General features: G+C 45.8%; 1 protein-coding gene across 1 annotated transcript; it reads left to right on the plus strand.

Moving 5' to 3' along the window:
* The first annotated feature begins 972 nt into the window (after positions 1-972).
* LOC134357204 (arrestin domain-containing protein 3-like) lies at positions 973-24,209 on the plus strand. Its single transcript, XM_063068476.1, has 2 exons — positions 973-1,473; positions 24,043-24,209. The coding sequence occupies exons 1-2, from the start codon at positions 1,227-1,229 to the stop codon at positions 24,207-24,209; spliced, it is 414 nt and encodes a 137-aa protein (XP_062924546.1). The 5' UTR covers positions 973-1,226.
* Positions 24,210-24,289: the final 80 nt, after the last annotated feature.

Below are 24,289 nucleotides of genomic sequence, written 5' to 3' on the forward strand. Positions count from 1 at the left end.
TGCCTGTCACCTGCCCCTGGGTCTGCTCCTCCTTCCCCTTCTCCCACGCTCCATACTCCTCCCCATCAGATTCCTTCCTCTCCAGCCGTCTCCCCTTTCCCACCCACCTGGCTTCACCTATCGCCTTCTAGCCACGTACCTTATGGGATCTTCTTCCTCTCCAGGTCAGGTTTAAATTGAACAGGTAGGGATGCCAAGTTGTTTATCAAATGTATGTTTTCCCTTGTTTAAGGTCACCTGTGACACCCACCCATAATCTGGATCAGTTGGAAAAATTAGTGAAAGGGACAGGGGGATGAAGTAAGAAGCTGGGAGACGTAGGTGGGAAAGGCAAAGGACTGGAGAAGAAGGCATCTGATAGGAGAGAGGAGTGGACCATAGGAGAAAGGTGGAGAGGCACCAGGGGAGGTGCTGGCAGGTGAGGAGAAGAGGTAAGAGACCAGAGTGAGGATTAGAAGAAGAGGGAAGGGGGAGGGAGAAAAAAAGCGGGAGGAGAAACCAATGTTCATGCGGAGTCAAGGAATATGGGGAGAAGGCAGGAACATGGTACTGATTGTGGATAATCAGCCATGATCACAGTGAATGGCGGTGCTGGCTCGAAGGGCCGAATAGCCTACCCCTGCACCTATTGTCTATTGTCTATTGCCATCGGGTTGGAGGCTACCCATTCGGAATATGAGGTAGTGCTTCTCCAGCCTGAGGGTGGCCTCATCGTGGCAGAAGATGAGGCCATGGATCGGCGGGTCGGAATGCGAAAGGGGATTGGGTCACCGGGAAATTAACACTTTTTGCGGATGAAGGTAAATTGCTCGACTAAAATTACGTGGAGTCTCGCCAATGTAGAGAGATCTGCACCAGGAGAACGAGATACAGTAGACGTCAGCAAGAGATTCGCAGGTGAAGTTTTGCCTCGCTCGCAGGTGAGGGAGGAACTACAGCCCTTTCTCCGCCTGCAGAGGTAACTGCCAGGAGGGAGATTAGTGGGAAGGGGCAAACGCACCCTATTTTGTGCAATTTGCACACAGTTTAGAAATTGATAATCCTCTGTACAATTCCGGTTCCTCGGGACCGAACCGGATCGAAGTACAAACAATTCTCCTGTCAGTTTACCAAGAATCCTTCAGCGGGGTGGAGTCTATTCCTGGCTCCCAACCCAGAGTCAGACATCATCCCGAATCGGTGTTCGGCTGCTCGGAAGGTCCCAGCACGGTCCCCGCACCGCAGCCATGGGCAAAGTGAAGACCTTCGCGATCCTCTACAACCGCCCCACCTACTCTTGCGGGGAGCTGGTCTCCGGACGGATTGTGGTGGAACTTACGGAGCAGATCGAGGTTAAACTTCTGAAAATCCACGCCAAGGGCCATGCCTTCGTTCGCTGGACCGAAGGACACGCTGGTTCGACCTCCAACCACACGCGGGTTTATACTCAGGAGCGTCGATTCTTCAAACACGACTACCTTCTCACTGGAACGGGTAAGAGTGTCGAGACAGTGCAGGCGATCTGACAGAACAGCTTCGATCAACCCAATGTGCAACTCACCCACTGCACTAATGACTCCCACTGGGGAGAGCACAGATCGTCCAAAACACAGCTTTTAAAACCCGCGCATAAATCAGCTCTTTGAACCTGCATTTAGTAGAGGGAGTCTGTGTACCCCAGTGAAATACAGAGCCAACCTGTCCCCACCGGTACTGTACCCCAGTGTCACACAGTGACAGGCCCGTCCCCAGCGGTACTGTACCCCGGTGTCACACAGTGACAGGCCCGTCCCCAGCGGTACTGTACCCCGGTGTCACACAGTGACAGACCCGTCCCCAGCGGTACTGTACCCCGGTGTCACACAGTGACAGGCCCGTCCCCAGCGGTACTGTACCCCGGTGTCACACAGTGACAGACCCGTCCCCAGCGGTACTGTACCCCGGTGTTACACAGTGACAGACCCGTCCCCACCGGTACTGTACCCCGGTGTCACACAGTGACAGACCCGTCCCCAGCGGTACTGTACCCCGGTGTTACACAGTGACAGGCCCGTCCCCACCGGTACTGTACCCCGGTGTCACACAGTGACAGACCCGTCCCCAGCGGTACTGTACCCCAGTGTTACACAGTGACAGACCCGTCCCCACCGGTCCTGTACCCTGGTGTTATACAGTGACAGACCCACCTCCACCTGTACTGTACCCTGGTGTTATACAATGACAGATCCATCCCCACCGGTACTGTACCCTGATGTTATACAGTGACAGACCCATCCCCACCAGTACTGTACCCTGATGTTATACAGTGACAGACCCGTCCCCACCAGTACTGTACCCCGGTGTCACACAGTGATAGGCCCGTCCCCACCGGTACTGTACCCCGGTGTCACACAGTGACAGACCTGTCCCCACCGGTACTGAATCCCGATATTACACAGTGACAGACCCGTCCCCACCGGTCCTGTACCCTGGTGTTATACAATGACAGATCCATCCCCACCGGTACTGTACCCTGATGTTATACAGTGACAGACCCATCCCCACCAGTACTGTATCGTGATGTTATACAGTGACAGACCCATCCCCACCAGTACTGTACCCTGGTGTTATACAGTGACAGACCTGTCCCCACCGGTACTGAATCCCGATGTTACACAGTGACAGGCCCGTCCCCACCGGTACTGTACCCCGGTGTTACACAGTGACAGACCGGTCCCCACCGGTACTGTACCCTGGTGTTATACAGTGACAGACCCATCCCCACCGGTACTGTACCCCAGTGTTACACAGTGACAGACCCGTCCCCACCAGTCCTGTACCATGGTGTTATACAGTGACAGACTCATCCCCACCGGTACTGTTCCCCGGTGTTATACACTGACAGACCCATCCACACCGGTACTGTACCCCAGTGTTACACAGTGACAGACCCATCCCCACCGGTACTGTACCCCAGTGTTACACGGTGACAGACCCGTCCCCACCGGTACTGTACCCTGATGTTATACAGTGACAGACTCATCCCCACCGGTACTGTACCCCTATGTTACACAGTGACAGACCCGTCCCCACCGGTACTGTACCCCGGTGTCACTCAGTGACAGGCCGATCCCTACCGGTCCTGTACCCCGGTGTTACACAGTGACAGACCGGTCCCCACCGGTACCGTAACCCAGTGTTACACAGTGACAGACCCGTCCCCACCGGTACTGTTCCCCAGTGTGACACAGTGACAGACCCGTCCCCACCGGTACTGTACCCCAGTGTTACACAGTGACAGACCCGTCCCCACCGGTACTGTACCCTGGTGTCACACAGTGACAGACCCGTCCCCACCGGTACTGTACCCCAGTGTTACACAGTGACAGACCTGTCCCCACCGGTACTGTACCCCAGTGTTACACAGTGACAGACCTGTCCCCACCTGTACTGTACCCCAGTGTTACACAGTGACAGACCTGTCCCCACCTGTACTGTACCCCTATGTTACACAGTGACAGACCCATCCCCACCGGTACTGTACCTCGGTGTCACACAGTGACAGACCCATCCCCACCGGTACTGTACCCCTATGTTACACAGTGACAGACCCATCCCCACCAGTACTGTACCTCGGTGTCACACAGTGACAGGCCCATCCCTACCGGTACTGTACCCCAGTGTTACACGGTGACAGACCCGTCCCCACCGGTACTGTACCCTGGTGTCACACAGTGACAGACCCGTCCCCACCGGTACTGTACCCCAGTGTTACACAGTGACAGACCTGTCACCACCTGTACTGTACCCCGGTGTTACACAGTGACAGACCCGTCCCCATCGGTACTGTACCCCAGTGTTACACGGTGACAGACCCATCCCCACCGGTACCGTAACCCAGTGAAATACAGAGTCATCCTGTCCCCACCGGTACTGTACCCTGGTGTCACACAGTGACAGACTCATCCCCACCGGTACCGTAACCCGGTGTCACACAGTGACAGACCCATCCCCACCGGTACTGTACCCCAGTGTTACACAGTGACAGACCTGTCACCACTGGTACTGTATCCCGGTGTTACACAGTGACAGACCCGTCCCCACCGGTACTGTTCCCCGGTGTTATACACTGACAGACCCATCCCCACTGGTGCTGTACCCCAGTGTTACACAGTGACAGACCCATCCCCACCGGTACTGTACCCTGGTGTTATACAGTGATAGACCCATCCCCACCGGTACTGTACCCTGATGTTATACAGTGACAGACCCATCCCCACCAGTACTGTACCCTGGTGTTATACAGTGACAGACCCATCCCCACCGGTCCTGTACCCTGGTGTTATACAGTGACAGACCCATCCCCACCGGTACTGTACCCTGATGTTATACAGTGACAGACCCATCCCCACCAGTACTGTACCCTGGTGTTATACAGTGACAGACCCATCCCCACCGGTACTGTACCCCAGTGTTACACAGTGACAGACCCGTCCCCACCGGTACTGTACCCTGATGTTATACAGTGACAGACTCATCCCCACCGGTACTATACCCCAGTGTTACACAGTGACAGACCTGTCCCCACCGGTACTGTACCCCAGTGTTACACAGTGACAGACCCATCCCCTCCGGTACCGTACCCCAGTATTACATGGTGACAGACCCATCCCCACGTGTACTCCACCCTAGTGTTATACAGTGCAGACCTGTCGCCAGCAGTACCTACCCTAACCCAAACCCAACTCCCCAATTTACCCCTAGCCTAATCCTAATCAGAGGACAATTTACAATCAGCTGTTAACCTACTAACCAGTACATCTTTGGAACGTGGGAGGAAACCAGAGCACCCGGAGGAAACCCACACATACACGGGGAGGACGTACAAACTCCTGTCAAAGGATGCAGGGGTTAAACCCTGAACTGCAATGCACCAAACTGTGATACGATCATGCTAGTCACATATAACGCAACCAATACTTCGCAGTGTTACTATTTAAAGGCAGATGTGTACCCACCAGTACCGAATGGTTTCTGTTCCTGTATGCACTTGGACCCAGTTGACTACGGACACTGTAACCCAGTGAAACACACTGCAAAGTCTACTTGCCAGTCTGCTCCCTCAGAGATGCAGACCCAGAATCAGCTTTAATATCTCGGGCATAATTCATGAAATTTATTGTTTTGCGGCAGCAGTACATTGCAATACACAATAATAATAAAACTGTTACAGTAAGAAATATACATTAAAAATTAAATTAGTGCAAAAGGAAAGCAAAAAAATAATCAGGTAGTTTTCATGGGTTCACTATCCATTGAGAAATCTGATGTCAGGGAGAAGAAGCTCTTCCTGAATTGCTGAGTGTGTGTCTTCAGGCTTCTGTACCTCCTCCCTGACGTAGCAATGAGAAGAGGGCATGTCCTGGGTGATGGGGGTCCTTAATGATGGATGCCACCTTTCTGAGGCACCACGTTTTGAAGATGTCCTTCATGTTGGTGAGTCAAATGTCAGTGAAGGAGTTGACGGAGTTTGCAACATTCTGCAGCTTTTTCCAATCCTGTGCAATGGGCCCTCTGTACCAGATGTTGATACAGCCAGTTGGGGGTTGCTGCTCTATGGTACATCTGTAGGAATTTGTGGGAGTCATTGGTGACATCCCAAATCTCAGTACCAAGTGCAGTGACAGAACAGAGCTCACTAGTAGTGTGTCCCAGAGTTATACAGTGACAGACCTGTGCCAACCAGCACAGGAGCCTCAGGTTACGTGGTGTCAGAGAGCAGGTAAGATTCTGCATGTGTCTGTCGTTGAAGTTGTGTTTATTGTGTGGACAGATAGAATAGATCTCTACAGGGAGGCTCAACTTACTGTGTGTGGTAAGGTGGTTGTCTGGCATGTCCGAAGAAGATGGAACCTGTGTGGGAGAGTTTTAAGTGGAAAAGACATTTCACTGGGGTAGTTCCACTTCTCAGCCTCAGGGGTCTGAGTCCAGTGGTACAAGAAAGTGTCACATCCGGGGTCTTCCATGGTTCCAGTGCGTCTTCTGTGCCTCGTCGTGCCCTTTGCTCTTTTCAAGGCCACGGGACCTGAATTCACATGCTAGAACAGGCATGTCCCTATCTCACTGGGCTCTGAGGCCACTGGCTAGTCTCACCTGGTTTAACGTACCTGTCAAAACAATGTACCGGAGTGTGGCTGCTGTCACATGCAAACAGCTACTTGGAGCCACAGGTGAGAGCTGAGTGTCTGGTCGGGACCAAACATGAGCAAGCTGCCCCAGAATGGATGCAACAAGTCCCTTCACCAAAGGTGCTACCCCTCCCTGGACATGCATACACCTTGTACACCTTACTGCGTGTGATGAAGCTATAAAAACTGTGGAATCCTTCCTAGTTGTAGAATGGTCTAGAATATTTAATTCCTCTCCTATGTCTACTTTGCATTTTTTTCTCTCACACCCTGTCCCATTTCCTTCTGAAAAAAATCAATTATCTTCATTTCCACAATTTTCCTACGCAGAAAGTTTCAGCTCCTTGACAACTGCTGTATGAGAGGGCCCTGTCGAAGCACGAAATTTCTCTCCAGTGGACTACAACACCAGAACGTATAGGAGCAAAATTTAGCTATTCAGCCTGTCGAGTCTAGGCTGCTATTCAATCATGGCTGATTAATTTTCGCTCTCAACCCCGTTCTCCTGTCTTCTCCCCGTAACCTTTGACACCCTTACTACTCAAGAACCTATCAACCTCTGGTTTAAATATGCCAATGACATGGCCTCCACAGCCATCTGTGGCAATGAGTTCCACTGATTCACCTCCCCATCCCAGCCCCCAACTAAAGAAACTTCTCCTCATCTCTGTTCTAAAAGGACGTCCTTCTATTCTGAGGCCGTGCCCTCTGATCCTAATCCTCTCCCCATCCATTCTATCTAGGGTTTTCAATATTCAGTAGGTTTCAATGAATTGAATTGAATTGACTTTATGACTTACTTCCTTCACATACATGAGTAACAATCCTTACGTTATGTCTTCATCTAAATGTGCAATCTGCAATTTATAGTAATTTGTAAAATAGTATGTACAACAGGACAGTTAATATAACATAGAAATACAGTTGTATCAGCATGAATTAATTAGTCTGATGGCCTGATGGAAGAAGCTGTCCCAGAGGCTGTTGGTCCTGGCTTTTATGCTGCGGTACCGTTTCCCAGATGGTAGCAGCAGGAACTTGTGGTTGGGATGACTCGGGTCCCCAATGATCCCTCGGGCTTTTTTTACACACCTGTCTTTGTAAATGTCCTGAATAGTGGGAAATTCACATCTACAGATGTGTTGGGCTGTCCGCACCACTCTCCACAGAGTCCTGCGACTGAGGGAAGTACATTTCCCATAGCAGGCTACTCAGGCTACTCTTAATTATACCCCTGTAGAAAGTCCTTAGGATTTGGGGGCCCATACCAAAATTCTTCAATGGTCTGAGGTGAAAGAGACACTGTTGTGCTTTTCTCACCACACAGCTGGTAAGTACAGACCAAGTGAGATCCTCGGTGATGTGTATGCTGAGGTCAGGTGTCAGATCTCAGTGGGAGAGCATTTTGGAGATAGTGATCACAATTCTACTTCCTTTACCATAGCATTAGAGGGGGATAGCAACAAACAAGTTAGGGAAGTGTTTAATTGGAGTAAGGGGAAATATGAGGCTATAAGGCAGAAACTTGTAAGCATAAATTGGGAACAGATGTTCTCAGGGAAATGTACAGCAGAAATGTGGCAAATGTTCAAGGGATAATTGTGAGGAGTTCTGCATAGGTATATTCCAATGAGACAAGGAACAAATGGTAGGATATAGGTGCCGTGGTGTACAAAGGCTGTTGTAAATCTAGTCAAAAACAAAGGAAAAGGCTACAAAAGGCTCAAAAAACTAGGTAATGATAGAGATCTTGAAGATTATAAAACTAGCAGGAAGGAGCTTAAGAACAAAATTAGGGGAGCCAGGAGGGGCCATGAGAAGGTCTTGGTGAGCAGGATTAAGGAAAACCCCAAGGCATTCTACAAGTATGTGAAGAGTAAGAGGATAAGACGTAAGAGAATAGGACCAATCAAGTGTCACAATGGAAAAGTGTGTATGGAACTGGAGGAGATTGCGGAAGTATTTAATGAATACTTTGCTTCAGTATTCACTATGGAAAAGATTCTTGGCGATTGTAGGGATAACTTACAGCAAATTGAAAAGCTTGAGCAAATAGACATTAAGAAAAAGGATGTGCTGGAGCTTTTGTAAAGCATCAAGTTGGATCAGCCACCGGGACCGGATGAGATGCACCCCAGGCTACTGTGGGAGGTGAGGGAGGAGATTGCTGAGCCTCTGGCAATGATATTTGCATCATCAATGGGGATGGGAGAGGTTCTGGAGGATTGGAGGGTTGCGAATGTTGTTCCCTTATTCAAGAAAGGGAGTAGAGATAGCACAGAAAATTATAGACCAGTGACTCTTACTTCACTGGTTGGCAAGTTGATGGAAAAGATCTTGAGAGGCAGGATTTATGAACATTTGGAGAAGCATAATATGATCAGGAATAGTCAGCATGACTTTGTCAAAGGCAGGTCATGCCTCACGAGCCCGATCGAATCTTTTGAGGATGTGACTAAACACATTGATGAGGGTAGAGCAGTAGATGTAGTATATATAGATTTCAGCAAGGCATTTGATAAGGTACCCCATGCAAGGCTTATTGAGAAAGTAAGGGGGCGTGGGATCCAAGGGGACATCGCTTAGGACACTCAAAGCTGCTACGCAGGTTGACTCTGTGGTTAAGAAGGCTTCACAACCGTGGGATTGATTTTAAGAGCCAAGAGGTAAGTTGCAGTTATATAGGACCCTGGTCAGACCCCATTTGGAGTACTGTGCTGAATTCTGGTTGCCTCTCTACAGGAAGGACGTGGAAACCATAGAAAGGGTGCAGAGGAGATTTACAAGGATGTTGCCTGGATTGGGGAATATGCCTTATGAGAATAGGTTAAGTGAACTCTGCCTTTTCTCCTTGGAGCGACGGAGGATGAGAGGTGACCTGATAGAGGTGTACAAGATAATGAGAGGCATTGATCGTGTGGATAGTCAGAGGCTTTTTCCCAGGGCTGAAATGGCTAGCATGAGAGGGCATAATTTTATGGTGCTTGGAAGTAGGTACAGAGGAGATGTCAGGAGTAAGTTTATTTTGCAGAGAGTGGTGAGCGCATGGAATGGGCTGCCAGCACGGTGGTGGCAGATATGATAGCGTCTTTTAAGAGACTCCTGGACAGGTACATGATGCTTAGAAAAACAGAGGGCTGTGGGTAACCCTAGGTAATTTCTAAGGTAAGGACATGTTCGGTACAGCTTTGTTGGCCGAAGGGCCTGTGTTGTGCTGTAGGTTTTCTATGTTTCCATATGAATTTAAAGCTGTTCACCCTCTCAACCCCAGATCCATTGATGTCAATTGGGGTTAGCCTGTCACCGTTCCTCCTGTAGTCCACAACCAGCTCCTTTGTTTTTGTGACATTGAGGGAGAGGTTGTTCTTTTGACACCACTGTATCAGGGTGCCGACTTCCTCTCTGTAGGCTGCCTCATTATTATTTGTGATTAGGCCAATCAATGTAGTATCGTCAGCAAATTTAATTAGCAGATTGGAGCTGTGGGTGGCGACACAGTCAGGGGTATACAGAGAGTAAAGGCGGGGGCTTAGGACACAGCCCTGAGGGACACCTGTGTTGAGGGTCAGAGGGTCAGAGGTGAGGGAGCCCACTCTTACCACCTGTCAGCGATCTGACAGGAAGTCCAGGTTCCAGCTACACAAGGCAGGGTGAAGGCCGAGGTCTCTGAGCTTCTGGTCGAGCCTAAAGACACACACTCAGTGGTTCAGGAACAGCTTCTTCCCCTCCACCATCAGAGTTCTGAATGGACAATGAGAACTACCTCACTAATTTTTGCTCTCTTTTCGCACTATTTACTTCATTTAATTATATATATATATTTCATATTGTAATGTAGTTTTTAAAATTATTATGTACTGCAATATACTGCTGCTGCAAAACAACAAATTTCACGACATATGCCAGTGATATTAAACCTGATTCTAATTGTAATTCTCTTTCCTCATTCTCCTAAACTGCAATGAGTGCAGAACCCACTCAACCTGTACTTACTGGAGTGTTGGTCCAAGTACCATTAACTATCGAGATACTTATTCTTGTCAACCGTAGCTAATCATTAAAACTGTTGTTTGTTTGTGTCAAATCCCTCAGCAATCTCCTTTACCCCATTGATAAGAGCAACATCTTTCTGACCTGAGGTGCTCTGTTGGTCTCTGTCCATCATGGGTGTCGCATCCTAGCTGTCTACACAATCCAGTACCCAAGCCAGGGCAGTACAATATGGAGAGCAGGTTCCCCCACTGCACCCAGCTGATGAATCCAAAGGAATGGCAAAAACCGATACAGTTTGGCACCAGCGTTGCCAGTCTATGTTGAACTCAACAAAGGACTACCTTAGGGACTCCAGCTTTGGATTTTTCCTCTAGGTCTACTCACAAAGCCTTCTCCATGAGTGAGTACTTGAAAGTACAACAAGGCAGCAGAGATTTGAGATCAGAGTTTTTCTTCTCATAGATGACCTACCAACTATAGCTGATGAGCCCCGTCTGCCCAAAATGACTGGTTTTAATCCATCTTTGCCCCTTCACCTGTTAGTAGAAATGGTCCAGCCGGGCCTAGTAGCTAGGCCACTTGAAAGCCAGGAACTGGACTTGATTGTCCATAAGATATAGGAGCAGAATTAGGGCATTTGGGTCTTCTCTGCCTTTCATCATGGCTGATCCAATTTTCCTCTCAGCCCCAATCTCCTGCCTTTTCCCCATATCCCTTCATGTCCTGACCAATCAAGAATCTATCAACCAATAGTCGGAGATAGAGGTGCACGCTATTGGGAGTATTTGGTAGGTAGTGGGATCTTATTCACACTTCACCCCCCCTCCCCAACTATGACAACATTAGGAACCTATCCTTATGCCAAAAAAAATGGAACCATACCTGTAAATCGCTCGAGGATCTTCATATCATTTCTAAAGTGAGAGGATCAAAGTTCAAAGTAAATCGTATTATTAAAGTACATATATATCACCATATACAACCCTGAGATTCATTTTCCCATGGTCATACTCAGCAAATCTGTAGAATAGTAACTGTAACAGGATCAGTGAAAGACCAACCAGAGTGCAGAAGACAATAAACTGTGCAAATGCAAACATAAATAAATAGCAAGAAATAACGAGAACACGAGATAACAAGATAAAGAGTCCTTAAAGTGACATCACTGGTTGTGGGAACATCTCAATGGATGGGCAAGTGAGTGTAGATATCTCCTTTTGTTCAAGAGCCTGATGGTTATGGGGTAGCCACTGTTCTTGAATCTGGTGGTGTGAGCCTTGATGCTCTTGTACCTTCTACCTCATAGCAGCAGCAAGTAAAGAGCATCAGTACTGGGCCACTTCAGTTTCTTTGTTAGCACCTGGTTAGAGCTCAGTGAGGATTCATGTTACTTGCTTGCTTTTGAACTCAAAAATCGTATTTCTGAAGCCCTAGGCTTAATTTGCTTCAGTCCAATGAACCTTTGCCCTGCCTTTGTTCTCTCTCATCTCTTTATCAGTGTACATGTTGCCAATCCAATGCCATGTTTCATTACCATGTTCTGGTAGACCTGATCCACAGTACATGTCTGTTCCATGACGTCGGTTTGCTTCCATCTGTTCCATACTCAATGATAACATTGATAAGATTAATCTTTTTGGGTCACAAATACTGAGATATATTGAAGACTTTTGTTTGTGTTCCCTTCATACATAAATGCATATTTTCATATTCGGTGTTTTAAACATAAGTATGTTTCAGCACCTTCTTTGGAGTCAGCTGTATTCTTGATTCAATATTCAAGACCGTTGAATGTCATTTCCTGTACGCAAAACTGTAAAGGAGAATGAAATAATTGTTACTCCAGATCTAATGCAGCACAAAAAAAAGATAAATAACACAATAATAATCAAAAATACAATAAATATAAAAATATAAACATAAATATAAAATATATAAAGTGACACTAGGCTTTACATAAGGTGACTGACAGGAAATAATAAAGTAGCAGTGGAGTTAGTGGGTGGAGGGGTTGATCAGCCTTACTGCTTGGGGAAAGTAACTGTTTTTGAGCCTGGTGGTCCTGGTGTGGATGCTACGTAGCCTCCTCCCTGATGGGAGTGGGACAAACAGTCTATGAGCAGGGTGGGTGGGATCCTTTATGATATTACTGGCCCTTTTTAGGCACCTTTCTGTATATATGTAGTTAAAATGTGTTCTGTTTGCTTTAGCCTTTATCGTTATGTTAACAATCTTTACAGCATTGTTCCATTCCAGCAATGACCGTAAAGTATGACTCATTAGAACACTTTTAAAAAGGCTCAGATAATTGAAACTTTATTACCAATTGTTTAAGCTGCACACCACTCCACAAATGGTATTTCATGCTGGCTGGCTGTCCCCAGCACATACTCCGAGGGGTTGCTCAAACAACGCATTCCACTGTAGGTTTCAACGTTATGTGACAAATACTAAAGCTAATCTTTAAAGCTAAAATTTATTCCCTGGATGTGGTCCTTCTTGCAGTTTTAAAGCCATGTATTAAACGTACCGTACACTGGAAATTTGTTTTTTAAATACCTAGTCATTCTTGAATTCTGTTACCACCACCCCTCATACCTTCTTTGGCAGTAGGTCACCTTGGTAACGTAGTGATTAGCATAACGCTTTACAGCACCAGCAACCAGGGTTCAATTCTCGCCACTGTCCGTAAGGAGTGTGTACATTCTCCCTGTGGCTGTGTGGGTTCCTCTTGGTGCTCTGGTTTCCTCCTGCATTCCCGAGACCCTGACGAAGGGTCTCGGCCTGAAACGTCGACTGCGCCTCTTCCTATAGATGCTGCTTGGCCTGCTGCGTTCACCAGCAACTTTGATGTATGTTGCTTGAATTTCCAGCATCTGCAGAATTCCTGTTGTTTGCATTCCCGAGATGTATGGGTTAGTAGGTTAATTGGTCACATGGGTATAACTGGGTGACATGAACTCATTGGGCTGGAAGGATCTGTTACCGTACTGTATCTCTAAATTTTAAGAACTGTGTCATCGTTGCAGTAGACCAGGATAGGCCAACACAGAAGTTGCAATTCAACTGGTTCAACTGGTTTCTCAGAAATGATTGCCAACAAAAATAAAACTGAAAAGCTAATTTTGTTTATTGCTGGAATCCTGGTGTCATACAGCAGTGAAGGGACTGTTGTGTTTATGTTCTATGTACTAAAGTGTCTACCTGAGCTCGTGCCATTTGCCAGCAGTTGACCCGTATCCCTCTAAACCAAGTGTTCCCAACCTGGGCTCCACGCCTCCCTTGGTTAATGTAGGGGTCCATGGTGTAAAAATGTTTGGGAACCCCTACTCTAAACCTTTCTTATCCATTCGATGTAATTTAAACAGGGGAATTCTTTCTGTTTTATTTTCACATCTGGAGTCTAACTGTATGGAGACCAGAGTAGGAAATGCAAAAAGTTGCAACAAGCCTTATTTGATAAATACAAGAGATTCTGAAGATGTTAGAAATCCTATGTAACACACATAAAATGCTGGAGGAATTCAGCAGGTCAGGCAACATCTATGGAAATGAATACACAGTCAACATTTCAGGCCAAGATCCTTTGTCAGGATGGAAAGGAGGAAAAATACAAGAATTAAAAGGTGAGGGGAGGAGAAGGAGGACAAGCTGGAAGGTGATAGGTGAAGGCAGGTGGGTGGAAAGGCAAAGGGCTGGAGAGGAAGGAATCTGATAGGAGAGGATTTTGGATCATGAGAGAATGGGAAAAAGGAGGGCCACCAAGGATAGGCGAAGAAAGAATCAGACAGGAGAGCATATTGGACCATGGGAGAAAGGGAAGAAGGAGGAAAACCAGGAGAAATCAATGTTCTTGCTATTAGGTTGGAGGCTACCTTGATGGAATATGAGGAGCTGCTTCTCCACCCTGAGAGTGGCCTCATTGCAGCAGAAGAGAAGGCCAAGACCAATGCAAAGGAGGTAAAATGAGAACCTGAACTGGAATCTGAATACATAATTTTTTTTAACAGATTAGATAAATAATTAATAATTACCTGCCCATCAAATGTGGCCATGACCATTTATCAGAATCAGATTTATTATCCGTCATACATGTGAAATTTATTGCTTTGTGGCAGCAGGAGTCTGCTAGGACATAAAATTACCATCAAGTACAAACAAGTAAACAGTGCAAATAAAGGATTAATTGGTTTGTGCTCATGGACCATTTGGAAATCTATTTATTTATTAATTTGAGATGCAACGTGGAACAGGCCCTTCTGCCCAATGAGCTGCACCCAGCAACCCACCTGTATCACCCAGGCCTAATCACAGCTCAATGTACAACGGCCAACTTACTTACTAATCCATACGTGTTTGGAATGTGGGAGGAAACCATAACACCCAAGAGGAAACCACATGTTTACAAGGAAAATGTACAAATGGCATTGGAATTCAACTCCGAATCCCGACGCTCCAAGCTGTAATAGCATTGCACTCACTGCTATGCTACCATAGTGCCCATGAGATTGGTCTTCAAACATTGGGTGTAGGTCTTCAAGCTCCTACACCTAACCCTCGATGGTAGCAATGAGAAGATGGTATGTCCTGGGTGGTGAGTGTCAGTAGTAATTGGTGTCAGCTCCTTGAGGCTCCACCACTTGGTGATGTCCTCGCTGGTGCGGTGGGTTGTGGCCATGAAGGAGCTGGCTGAATCAGCATTTATGGCACAGTTGTGGGTCATTAACGTGTGCATAAGTTTGATACATAAAAGCCCAATAGATTTCACAGATATAATTGTACTGCACAGCCAAATTCTCAAGTGTATTGTGTCTCTGATCCCTGATCATACAGTATTAACTTGTCTGATTACCACTGAATGCAGTCCTTAGCAACAGACACATCTTGCATCTATTCACAATTCATACGCCAATTGTTCACCATCTCTATGTTACCCACGGATCTGGCTTACAGCAATTTAGTCTGTCTTTCATCGCTTTGATCTGAATCTTCATTAATGAATGCCCCCCATTTTATTACAAATGTCAGCTGTTCACTGTCGTGATTCCAATAGATATGTTACAGCTCTTCATTACAATGTATGGCAATCTCTGAAGATCTATCCTGGGCCCAACATATTGATGCAATTACAAAAATGGTAGGACAGCGCCTGCATTTCATTAGGAGTTTGATGAGAATCAGAATCAGCTTTAATATCCTCAACATATATTGTGAAATTTGTTAACTTAGCAGCAGCAGTACAATGCAATACATGATAAATGTAGAGAAAAAAATAAATAAATGAATTACAGCAAGTATATAGACAGTGGCATGCAAAAGTTTGGGCACCCCTGGTCAAAATTTCTGTTACTGTGAATAGCTAAGCGAGTAAAAGATGAACTGATTTCCAAAAGGCATAAAGTTAAAGATGACACATTTCTTTAATATTTTAAGCAAGAAAACTTCTTTATTTCCACCTTTTACAGTTTCAAAATAACAAAAAAGGAAATGGGCCTGATGCAAAAGTTTGGGCACCCTGCATGGCAGTACTTAGTAACACCCCCAATGGCAAGTATCACAACTTGTGAATGCTTTTTGTAGCCAGCTTGGGGATTTCAATTCTTGCTTGGGGGATTTTCGCCCATTCTTCCTTGCAAAAGGCTTCTAGTTCTGTGAGATTCTTGGGCCGTCTTGCATGCACTGCTCTTTTGAGGTCTATCCACAGATTCTCAATGATGTTTAGGTCAGGGGACTGTGAGGGCCATGGCAAAACCTTCAGCTTGCACCTCTTGAGGTAGTCCATTGTGGATTTTGAGGTGTGTTTAGGATCATTATCCTGTTGTAGAAGCCATCCTCTTCATCTTCGGCTTTTTTACAGGCGGTGTGATGTTTGCTTCCATATTTGCTGGTACTTAATTGAATTCATTCTTCCCTCTACCAGTAAATGTTCCCCGTGCCACTGGCTGCAACACAAGCCCAAAGCATGGCTGATCCATCCCGTGCTTAACAGTTGGAGAGGTGTTCTTTTCATGAAATTCTGCACCCTTTTCTCTCCAAACTTACCTTTGCTCATTGCAGCCAAAAAGTTCTACTTAACTTCATCAGTCCACAGGACTTGTTTCCAAAATGCATCAGGCTTGTTTAAATGTTCCTTTGAACCTTTTGAATAGAACTTTTGGCCGCAATGAGCAAAGGTATGTTGAAAAACAAAGCTGTGTAGATCCCTGCTGCACCTGATAACACAGAGACACAGAAAACCTACAGCACAATACAGGCCCTTCGGCCCACAAAGTTGTGCCGAACATGTCCCTACCTTAGAAATTACTAGGCTTACCTATAGTCCTCTATTTTTCTAAGCTCCCTGTACCTATCCAAAAGTCTCTTAAAAGACCCTATCGTATCCGCCTCCACTACCATTCCTGGCAGCCCATTCCACACACTCACCACTCACTGCGTAAAAAGCTTACCCCTGACACCTCCTCTGTACCTACTCCCCAGTACCTTAAACCTGTGTCCACTTGTGGTAACCATTTCAGCCCTGGGAAAAAGCCTCTGACTATCCACACAATCAATGCCTCTCATTATCTTATACACCTCTATCCTGTCACCCCTCTTTCACTGTCGCTCCAAGGAGAAAAGGCCGAGTTCACTCAACCTATTCTCATAAGGCATGCTCCCCAATCCAGGCAACATCCTTGTAAATCTCCTCTGCACCCTTTCTATGGCTTCCACATCCTTCCTGTCGTGAGGCGACCAGAACTGAGCACAGTACTCCAAGTGGGGTCTGACCAGGGTCCTATATAGCTGCAACATTACCTCTCAGCACCTAAATTCAATTCCATGATTGATGAAGGCCAATACACCGTACGCCTTCTTAACCACAGAGACAACCTGCGCAGCTGCTTTGAGCATCCTATGGACTTGGACCCCAAGATCCCTCTGATCCTCCACACTGCCAAGAGTCTTACCAGTAATGCTTTCTTCTGCCATCATATATGACCTACCAAAATGAACCACTTCACACTTATCTGGGTTGAACTCCATCTGCCACTTCTCAGCCCAGTTTTGCATCCTATCAATGTCCCACTGTAACCTCGGACAGCCCTCCACACTACCCACAACACCTCCAACCTTTGTGTCATCAGCAAACTTACTAACCCATCCTTCCATTTCCTCATCCAGGTCATTTATAAAAATCACGAAGAGTAAGGGTCCCAGAACAGATCCCTAAGGCACAACCCTGGTCACCGACCTCCATGCAGAATATGACCCGTCTACAATCACTCTTTGCCTTCTGTGGGCAAGCCAGTTCTGGAAACACAAAGCAATGTCCCCTTGGATCCCATGCCTCCTTACTTTCACAATAAGCCTGGCTTAGGGTACCTTATCAAATGCCTTGCTGAAATCCATATACACTACATCTACGGCTCTACCTTCATCAATGTGCTATTCAACACCCTCACTTCGGGAAGTCTGACCACCTGACAGTACTTCTACTCCCTGAGTATGGGCAGAGACTGAAGACTGTGTCACCAGCAGTGAGGACCAAGAGGTATGGACAAGGGAAGCACAGGAGCGCCTACAGGACTGCTTTGAATCGGTGGTCTGGACTGCATTCAGGGATTCAGCTTCAAATCTGGATGCGTATGCTGCAGTTGTTACCAACTTCATTAAAACGTATGTGGATGTGTGCATGCCTATGAAAACTTGCTGTATGTTCCCTAATGAAAAACCGTGGATGAACCAAGATGAATGTCATCTGCTGAGGGCTAGAGTTGTGGAGTTAAGTCTGGTGACCCAGGTCTGTACAGGAAAACCAGGTGTGACTTGCGGAGGGCTATTTCAAGAGCAAAGAGACAATTCCCAGCGAGGTTGGAGGCAACATCAGATGCACATTAACTGTGGCAGGGTTTGCAGGACATTACTTCCGACAAAGCAAAACCCAAAGGCATGAATGGCAGCGATGCTTCACTACCAGATGAGCTCAATGTCTTCTATGCACACTTTGAAAAGGAGAATATAACTACAGCTGTGAAGATCCCTGCTGCACCTGGTAACCCTGTGGCCTTAGTGTCAGGTGTCGATGTCAGGCTGTCTTTCAGGAGGGTGAACCCTTGCAAGTCAGCAAGCCCCAATGGACTACCTGGTAAGGCTCTGAAAACTTGTACCAACCAACTGACAGGGGTATTCAAGGATATTTTCAACCTCTCACTGCTACAGTTGGCGTTCTCACCTGCTTCTAAAAGGTCACAATTATACCAGTGGCCAAGAAGAGTAGTGTAAGCTGCCTTTATGACTATTGTCCAGTAGCACTCACATCTACGGTGATAAAATGCTTTGAGAAGTTGGTCATGGCCAGAAAGAACTACTGCCTCAGCAAGGACCTGGACTCACTGTAATTTGCCTATCACCACAATAAGTCTACAGCGGATGTAATCCCAATGGCTCTACACACAGTCCTAGATCACCTGGACAATACAAACACCTATATCAGGATGCTGTTCATTGACTATCAGCATTTAACACCATCATTCCCACAGTCCTGATGAATAAGCTACAGAACCTGGGGCTCTGTACCTCCCTCTACAATGGTTCCTTGACTTCCTAACTGGGAGACCACAATCTGTGCAGATTGGCGATAATATCTCCTCCTCATAACAATCAACACCTCAGGGGTGTGTGCTTAGCCCACTGCTCTACTCCCTCTATACCCACGATTGCATGGCTCGACATAACTCAAACACCACCGAGAAACTTGCTGATGATACAACCATTGTTGGTAGAATCTCAGATAGAGATGAGAGGGTTTACAGGAGTGAGATATAACAGCTAGTTGAGTTGTGTCACAGCACACCCTGCACTGAATGTCAGTAAGATGAAAAAGCTCACTGTGGATATCAGGAAGGGTGAGATGAGGGAACGCAAACCAATCTCATAGAGAGATCAGAAGTGGAGAGAGTGAGCAGCTTTGAGTTCCTGGATGGCAATATCTCTGAGGATCTAACCTGGTCCCAACATATCAATGCAGCTATACAGAAGGCAAGACATTGGACATTGGCAAGACATTTCATTGGTAGTTTGAGGAGATTCGGTTTGTCAACTAAAACATTTGAAAACTTCTATAAATGTACCATTGAGAGCATTCTGACAGGCTGCATTACCATTAGGTTGGTGGGGATACTGCAAAGGACTAAAAGAAACTACAGAAAGTTGAAAAATTAGTCATTTCCATCTTGGGTGCATGCCTTCGTCGTATCCAAGACATCTTCAAGGTGCGGTGCCTCAGAAAGATGGCGTCCATCATTAAAGATCCCCATAACCCAGGGAATGCCCTCTGCTCAATGTTACCATCAGGAAGGAGGTACCAGAGCCTGAAGGCACACACTCAGCCATTCAAGAACAGCTTCTTCCCCTTTGCCATAGAATTCCTAAATGGACATTGAACCCATGAACACTACCTCACTTTTTAAAATATATATTATTTCTGTTTTTGCACTGCTTTTAATCTATAGAATATACATTTATATATTTACTATAATTGATTTACTTATTTTTTTCTTTCTATATTGTATTGCAATGTACCCCCGCTGCTAAGTTAACAAATTTCACGACACACGCCAGTGATAATAAACCTTATTCTGATTCCCTCCCGCATTTCTGTCATCTATACGCCTATCTAAGAATCACATACTGTAAATGTCCCTAATGCATCTGTCTCTACCAGAATCTGAATCACAATCCGCTCTAATATCACCAGCATATGTCATGAAATTTGTTATTTTGAGGCAGCAGTATATTACAATACATAATAAAAACAACTTTGGGTGGCAGGGTGGAGATACTTCTCTACCAAGGGAGCTGTAAGGTGCTCCTTCTCTTCGCAGGACTGCAGGTCACCCTTGGGAAAGGTGCAGCACCTGCTTAAACCCACAATCAGGGTCACGTGAAGCCATGGGAGCAGGTGGTGGATGGTCGTATGAGCAGGAGGTGCACATCGCAAGCCCTGGTGATGCAACCACTGATGTCAGGCAGACAATCTCTGAAGAGTATTGATAATGGCTGGGGTCACCCATCTTGTAAAGACCCTGCCCAGAGGAAGGCAATGGCAAACCACTTCTGTAGAAAATTTGCCAAGGGCAATCATGGTCATAGACCATGATCGCCTACATCATATGATATGGCACATAATGATGATTATAAATAATGAAAACTATATATTACAATAAGAAGTATATACAGTCATGTGCTAAAGTGTTAGGCACATATATATATATATAGAGCTAGGGTGCCTAAAACTTTTGCACAGTACTGTATATTATGTCTTTCCAGTTACCATGTAACACTAAATACTACTGTGCTAACAAAAAGCTAAGTACTCTTACTTCTGTTTCCAAACCACCTTATTTAAACCAATATACAGTACAGTGCAAAAGTCTTAGGTACCCTAACTACAGTATATATATATATATATGTGCCTCAGACCTTTGAACAGCTCTGTATAAAAAAAAATTAAATTCAGTAGGTAGTGCAAAAAGAGAGGGAAAATACTGAAGTAGTGTTCATGGAATCATTGTCCATTCAGACACCTGATGAGAAGTCTTCAGGCTTCTGTACCTCCTCCTTGATAGTAGCAATGAGAAGAGGGCATGTCCTGGGTGATGGGGTCCTTAATGATGAGTGCCACTTTTTGAAGCATCCCCTTTTGAAGGTGTCCTCGATGCTGGGGAGGCTAGTGCCCATGATGGAGCTGGCCAAGTTAGCAACTCTGCAGTTTTTACTGATCCTGTGAAGTAGCACTTTCAAACCATACAGTAATGCAACTAGTTAGAATGCTCTCCATGGTACAGCTGTAGAGCATTGCTAGTGTTATTGGTGAAATACCAACTCTCCTCGAACTCCTCAAGAAATATAGTCACTGTTGTGCTTTCTTTGTAATTGCATTAATATGCCGGGCCCAGGATAGATCTTCAAAGGTTGTTTTTGTGGCCGATGGCCTTTGCACATTCGTAAACCACAGAAGTTAGTCCAGGGACCTACAAGGGATGATTGATTAAGTTCATGGCCTAACGTAGAAGGAGTCAATTTTAGAAAACCTAGCACATTTATTCTTTCTACATTTACACACTTAGTTCAGTGGTCATAGAGCATACAGATCCCTTCTTTGTAGAAGTCGGCGTCTTGGACCTCCAGGTCCTCATTGACGTCGGCGACGGATGAACACAATGAGGACTGATGTGTGTTCCCTCATCTTACCGTTTCTGAAGTCCACAACCAATTCTTTGGTCTTACTGATGTTGAGTGCAAGATTTTTGCTGCGACACCACTCAATTACTGATATATCTCCCTCCTGTATGACTTCTCGTCACTATCTGAAATTCTGCCAACAATAGTTGTATCATCAGTAAATTATGTCAGCACTTACTCAATTAACTCTCAACTCATGTCCTCTTGTTTGAATCTCCCCCACTCTCAATGGAAAAAGTCTATCCATGTCAACTCTATCTATCCCCCTCATAATTTTAAATACCTCTATCAAGTACCCCCTCAACCTTCTATTTTCCAAAGAATAAAGACCCAAATTGCTCAGTGTTTGGGAGCACTTCACATGTAATGAACTGGGCTTTCCCTTTGGAGAGTTTTCTACAACTCCACCATGGACGGTCCCAAGCCCAGCTGAGAAAGAGGAAGAGTTGGGCATGGAGTGAGCAACCCCATCTCATAAAAACCTAGAGCTACAGAAACACTAACAGTAGCTCCAAAGGCCTCATTCCCGGGAGAGGAAGAATCTTCATCTAGAAGGTGTATGAAGTTCTTTGGTGAAAACAGAAGCCAAGGGGCTGATCAACCTTCTATTGGCCCAGGATAGAGGATTCTGGTGGGCTGCTGTTGGTGGCTTATGCCCCAATAGGGGTGATGAGCTTAAGAAGAAGAAGAGTTTTCTACACCCAAAGGGAATGGTTTAAAGTGAGAGAAAAGCGTATTAGATGAAACTTAAAAAATAATTTTTCACACAGACAATGGTTGGAATACAGGTCTCACTTCCTAAGAGGACAGGGAAGTGGGGCAGTGACACTCTCTGCATTTATGAAGCATTTAGATAAGAACATGAAATGCCAGGGAAGAGAAGGTGACAGGTTGAGTGCTGGGAAATGGGATCAGTATGGATCAGTGATTTGTAGCTGCAGTGACAAAATAGGGCAAAGGGCCTATTCCTGTTGCCAGTCATAGGTTTGGTCAGATGTGATGCCATTTCTTGCTAAAACAACTCAGCAGCAACAATGGTATTTCCCAGCAACACACAACAAATGCCGCAGGAACTCACAGGTCAGGGTGCATCTATGGAAAAAAGCAGTCGACGTTTCGGACCAAAACCCTTCAGCAGGACTGGAGAAAAAAAGCTGAGGAGTAGGTTTGAAAGGTAGGGAGAGGGGAGAGAGAAAACACCAGGTGACAGGTGAAACTTGGAGGGGGACGGATGAAGTAAAGAGCTGGGAAGTTGATTGGTGAAAGAGACAGAAGGCCATGGAAGATAGAAAAAGGTGGGGGAGGGGGTTTGAAGAGTCTGGCCTGCTGAGATCCTCCAGCATTTTGTGCATGTTGCTCAAATTTCCAGCATCTGTAGATCTTCTCTTATTAATGATACTTCCCATTTCTTCACATTGTGTGGGGAGCAGGTGTGTGGAATTGATACTAAACTACAAACATCTCCAATTGGACCACAGTTGACAGGTGACATTAAAGGGACCCCTCACTCACAACACCCTCAAAAGAATACCTGTGGGTGATGAGGATGTGCAATGATGGCCCATGTGCAGAGGGAGAGACACTGAAGTGGATTGAACAGTTCATTAGTTTTTAATAAGAATTATATGGAACAAAAGGGAAATAACAAATGCTCAGCCAACAAGGCCATTAACTAAAACTCTCAAAATAAAAGCTAGCACTGTCACTGCAGTTTGAAAGAAGTAACTTAATACTAAATCAATTCTGCTACTTTACAGCATCAATCTAAACTGTAGTCTTCTTTCCTGGAATGGGGATTAAGGTGAGCAGGGAGTGTTGCCGTCACTATGCTTTGGTCAAGCCCCGACAAGACTGAAACGAGAGGAGGGAAGTTAAATACAACCACAAAGAAACACTAATTGGCTGGAATGTGCCTACTCACCAGCATGATTGTCCTGACGCCTTTCAGCTGTCTGCCTGCAAGGGTGCTCAAAATCTGTGGCAGAGTCCATGGGGGTAACAACGAAGATGAGATGATCGCCAACCCCTTTGTAAAGAAGGCAGGGAAATGGATGTAGATACAAGTCACAAGCGAGAGTTCTTGAAAAGCTTCATTCCAAACAGTAATTCTGCTTGACTGGCTGTTTCCAGGGACAGATACAAATGCAATCAGCAGGTGTTGCTGGAAGATTTTCAAATCGGTGACAGATGCACCAAAACCTGTTGCGCTTCCAGAACAATAAGATGACAGTCTGGGAATTCTGCAGCCAGGCACATTCCAGGGTGCACTGGAGCTCAGTGCAATGCCGAGGTTTCATGGGCAAGAACTGCAGTTGGAAGCCCTGCTGCTGCTGGGCTTTGAGGTTCATCGATGGTGGCGCATATGCGTAGCAGTTGGCATAACAAATGCAATCAGCAGGTGTTGCTGGAAGATTTTCCAGCGACCTGGGTTCAATTGCACCATTTGTACATTCTCTTCGTGACCGCATGGGTTTCCTCCGGGTGCTCGGGTTTCCTCTCACATTCCAAAGATGCACAGGTTAGGGTTAGTAAGTAGTGAGCATATGGGAAGTGTGGTGACACTTGTGAGCACGTCTTTGGGCTGTGTTGGTTGTGGGCGCAAATGAGACATTTCACTTTATGTTTCAATATTTCAATGTACATGTAACAAATAAAGCTAATCTTTACATCTTTATTTAAGCCTCTGAGAAGTCTAGTCTGTATCGTCTAGAGGCTCCAAGAGCATCATGGGTGCCTTGTACAGAGAACGTGTCAACAACACAAGTAACTCCACGAATGGATAGACTGAAAGCTACGATGAAGGCTTGCAGCGCGAGATTTTGTATTTCTAGTATACATCATTGTTAATAAAGTTTAATTTTGGAAAAATAACGAGTTTTCATCAGCTATTTAATTTATGCCGTTCCGTACACAAAACCGGAAGAAGA

This window comes from Mobula hypostoma, chromosome 16, assembly GCF_963921235.1.
Source record: "Mobula hypostoma chromosome 16, sMobHyp1.1, whole genome shotgun sequence".
Classification (NCBI taxonomy): Eukaryota; Metazoa; Chordata; class Chondrichthyes; order Myliobatiformes; family Myliobatidae; genus Mobula; species Mobula hypostoma.

What these genes read in the sequence shown, in the direction of transcription:
- LOC134357204 (XM_063068476.1), top strand. Translation starts at nt 1,227, where the DNA reads ATGGGCAAAGTGAAGACCTTCGCGATCCTCTACAACCGCCCCACCTAC. An exon ending in CTACCTTCTCACTGGAACGG is followed by an intron (nt 1,474 to 24,042) that starts GTAAGAGTGTCG and finishes TCTTTATTTAAG; the next exon opens with CCTCTGAGAAGTCTAGTCTG.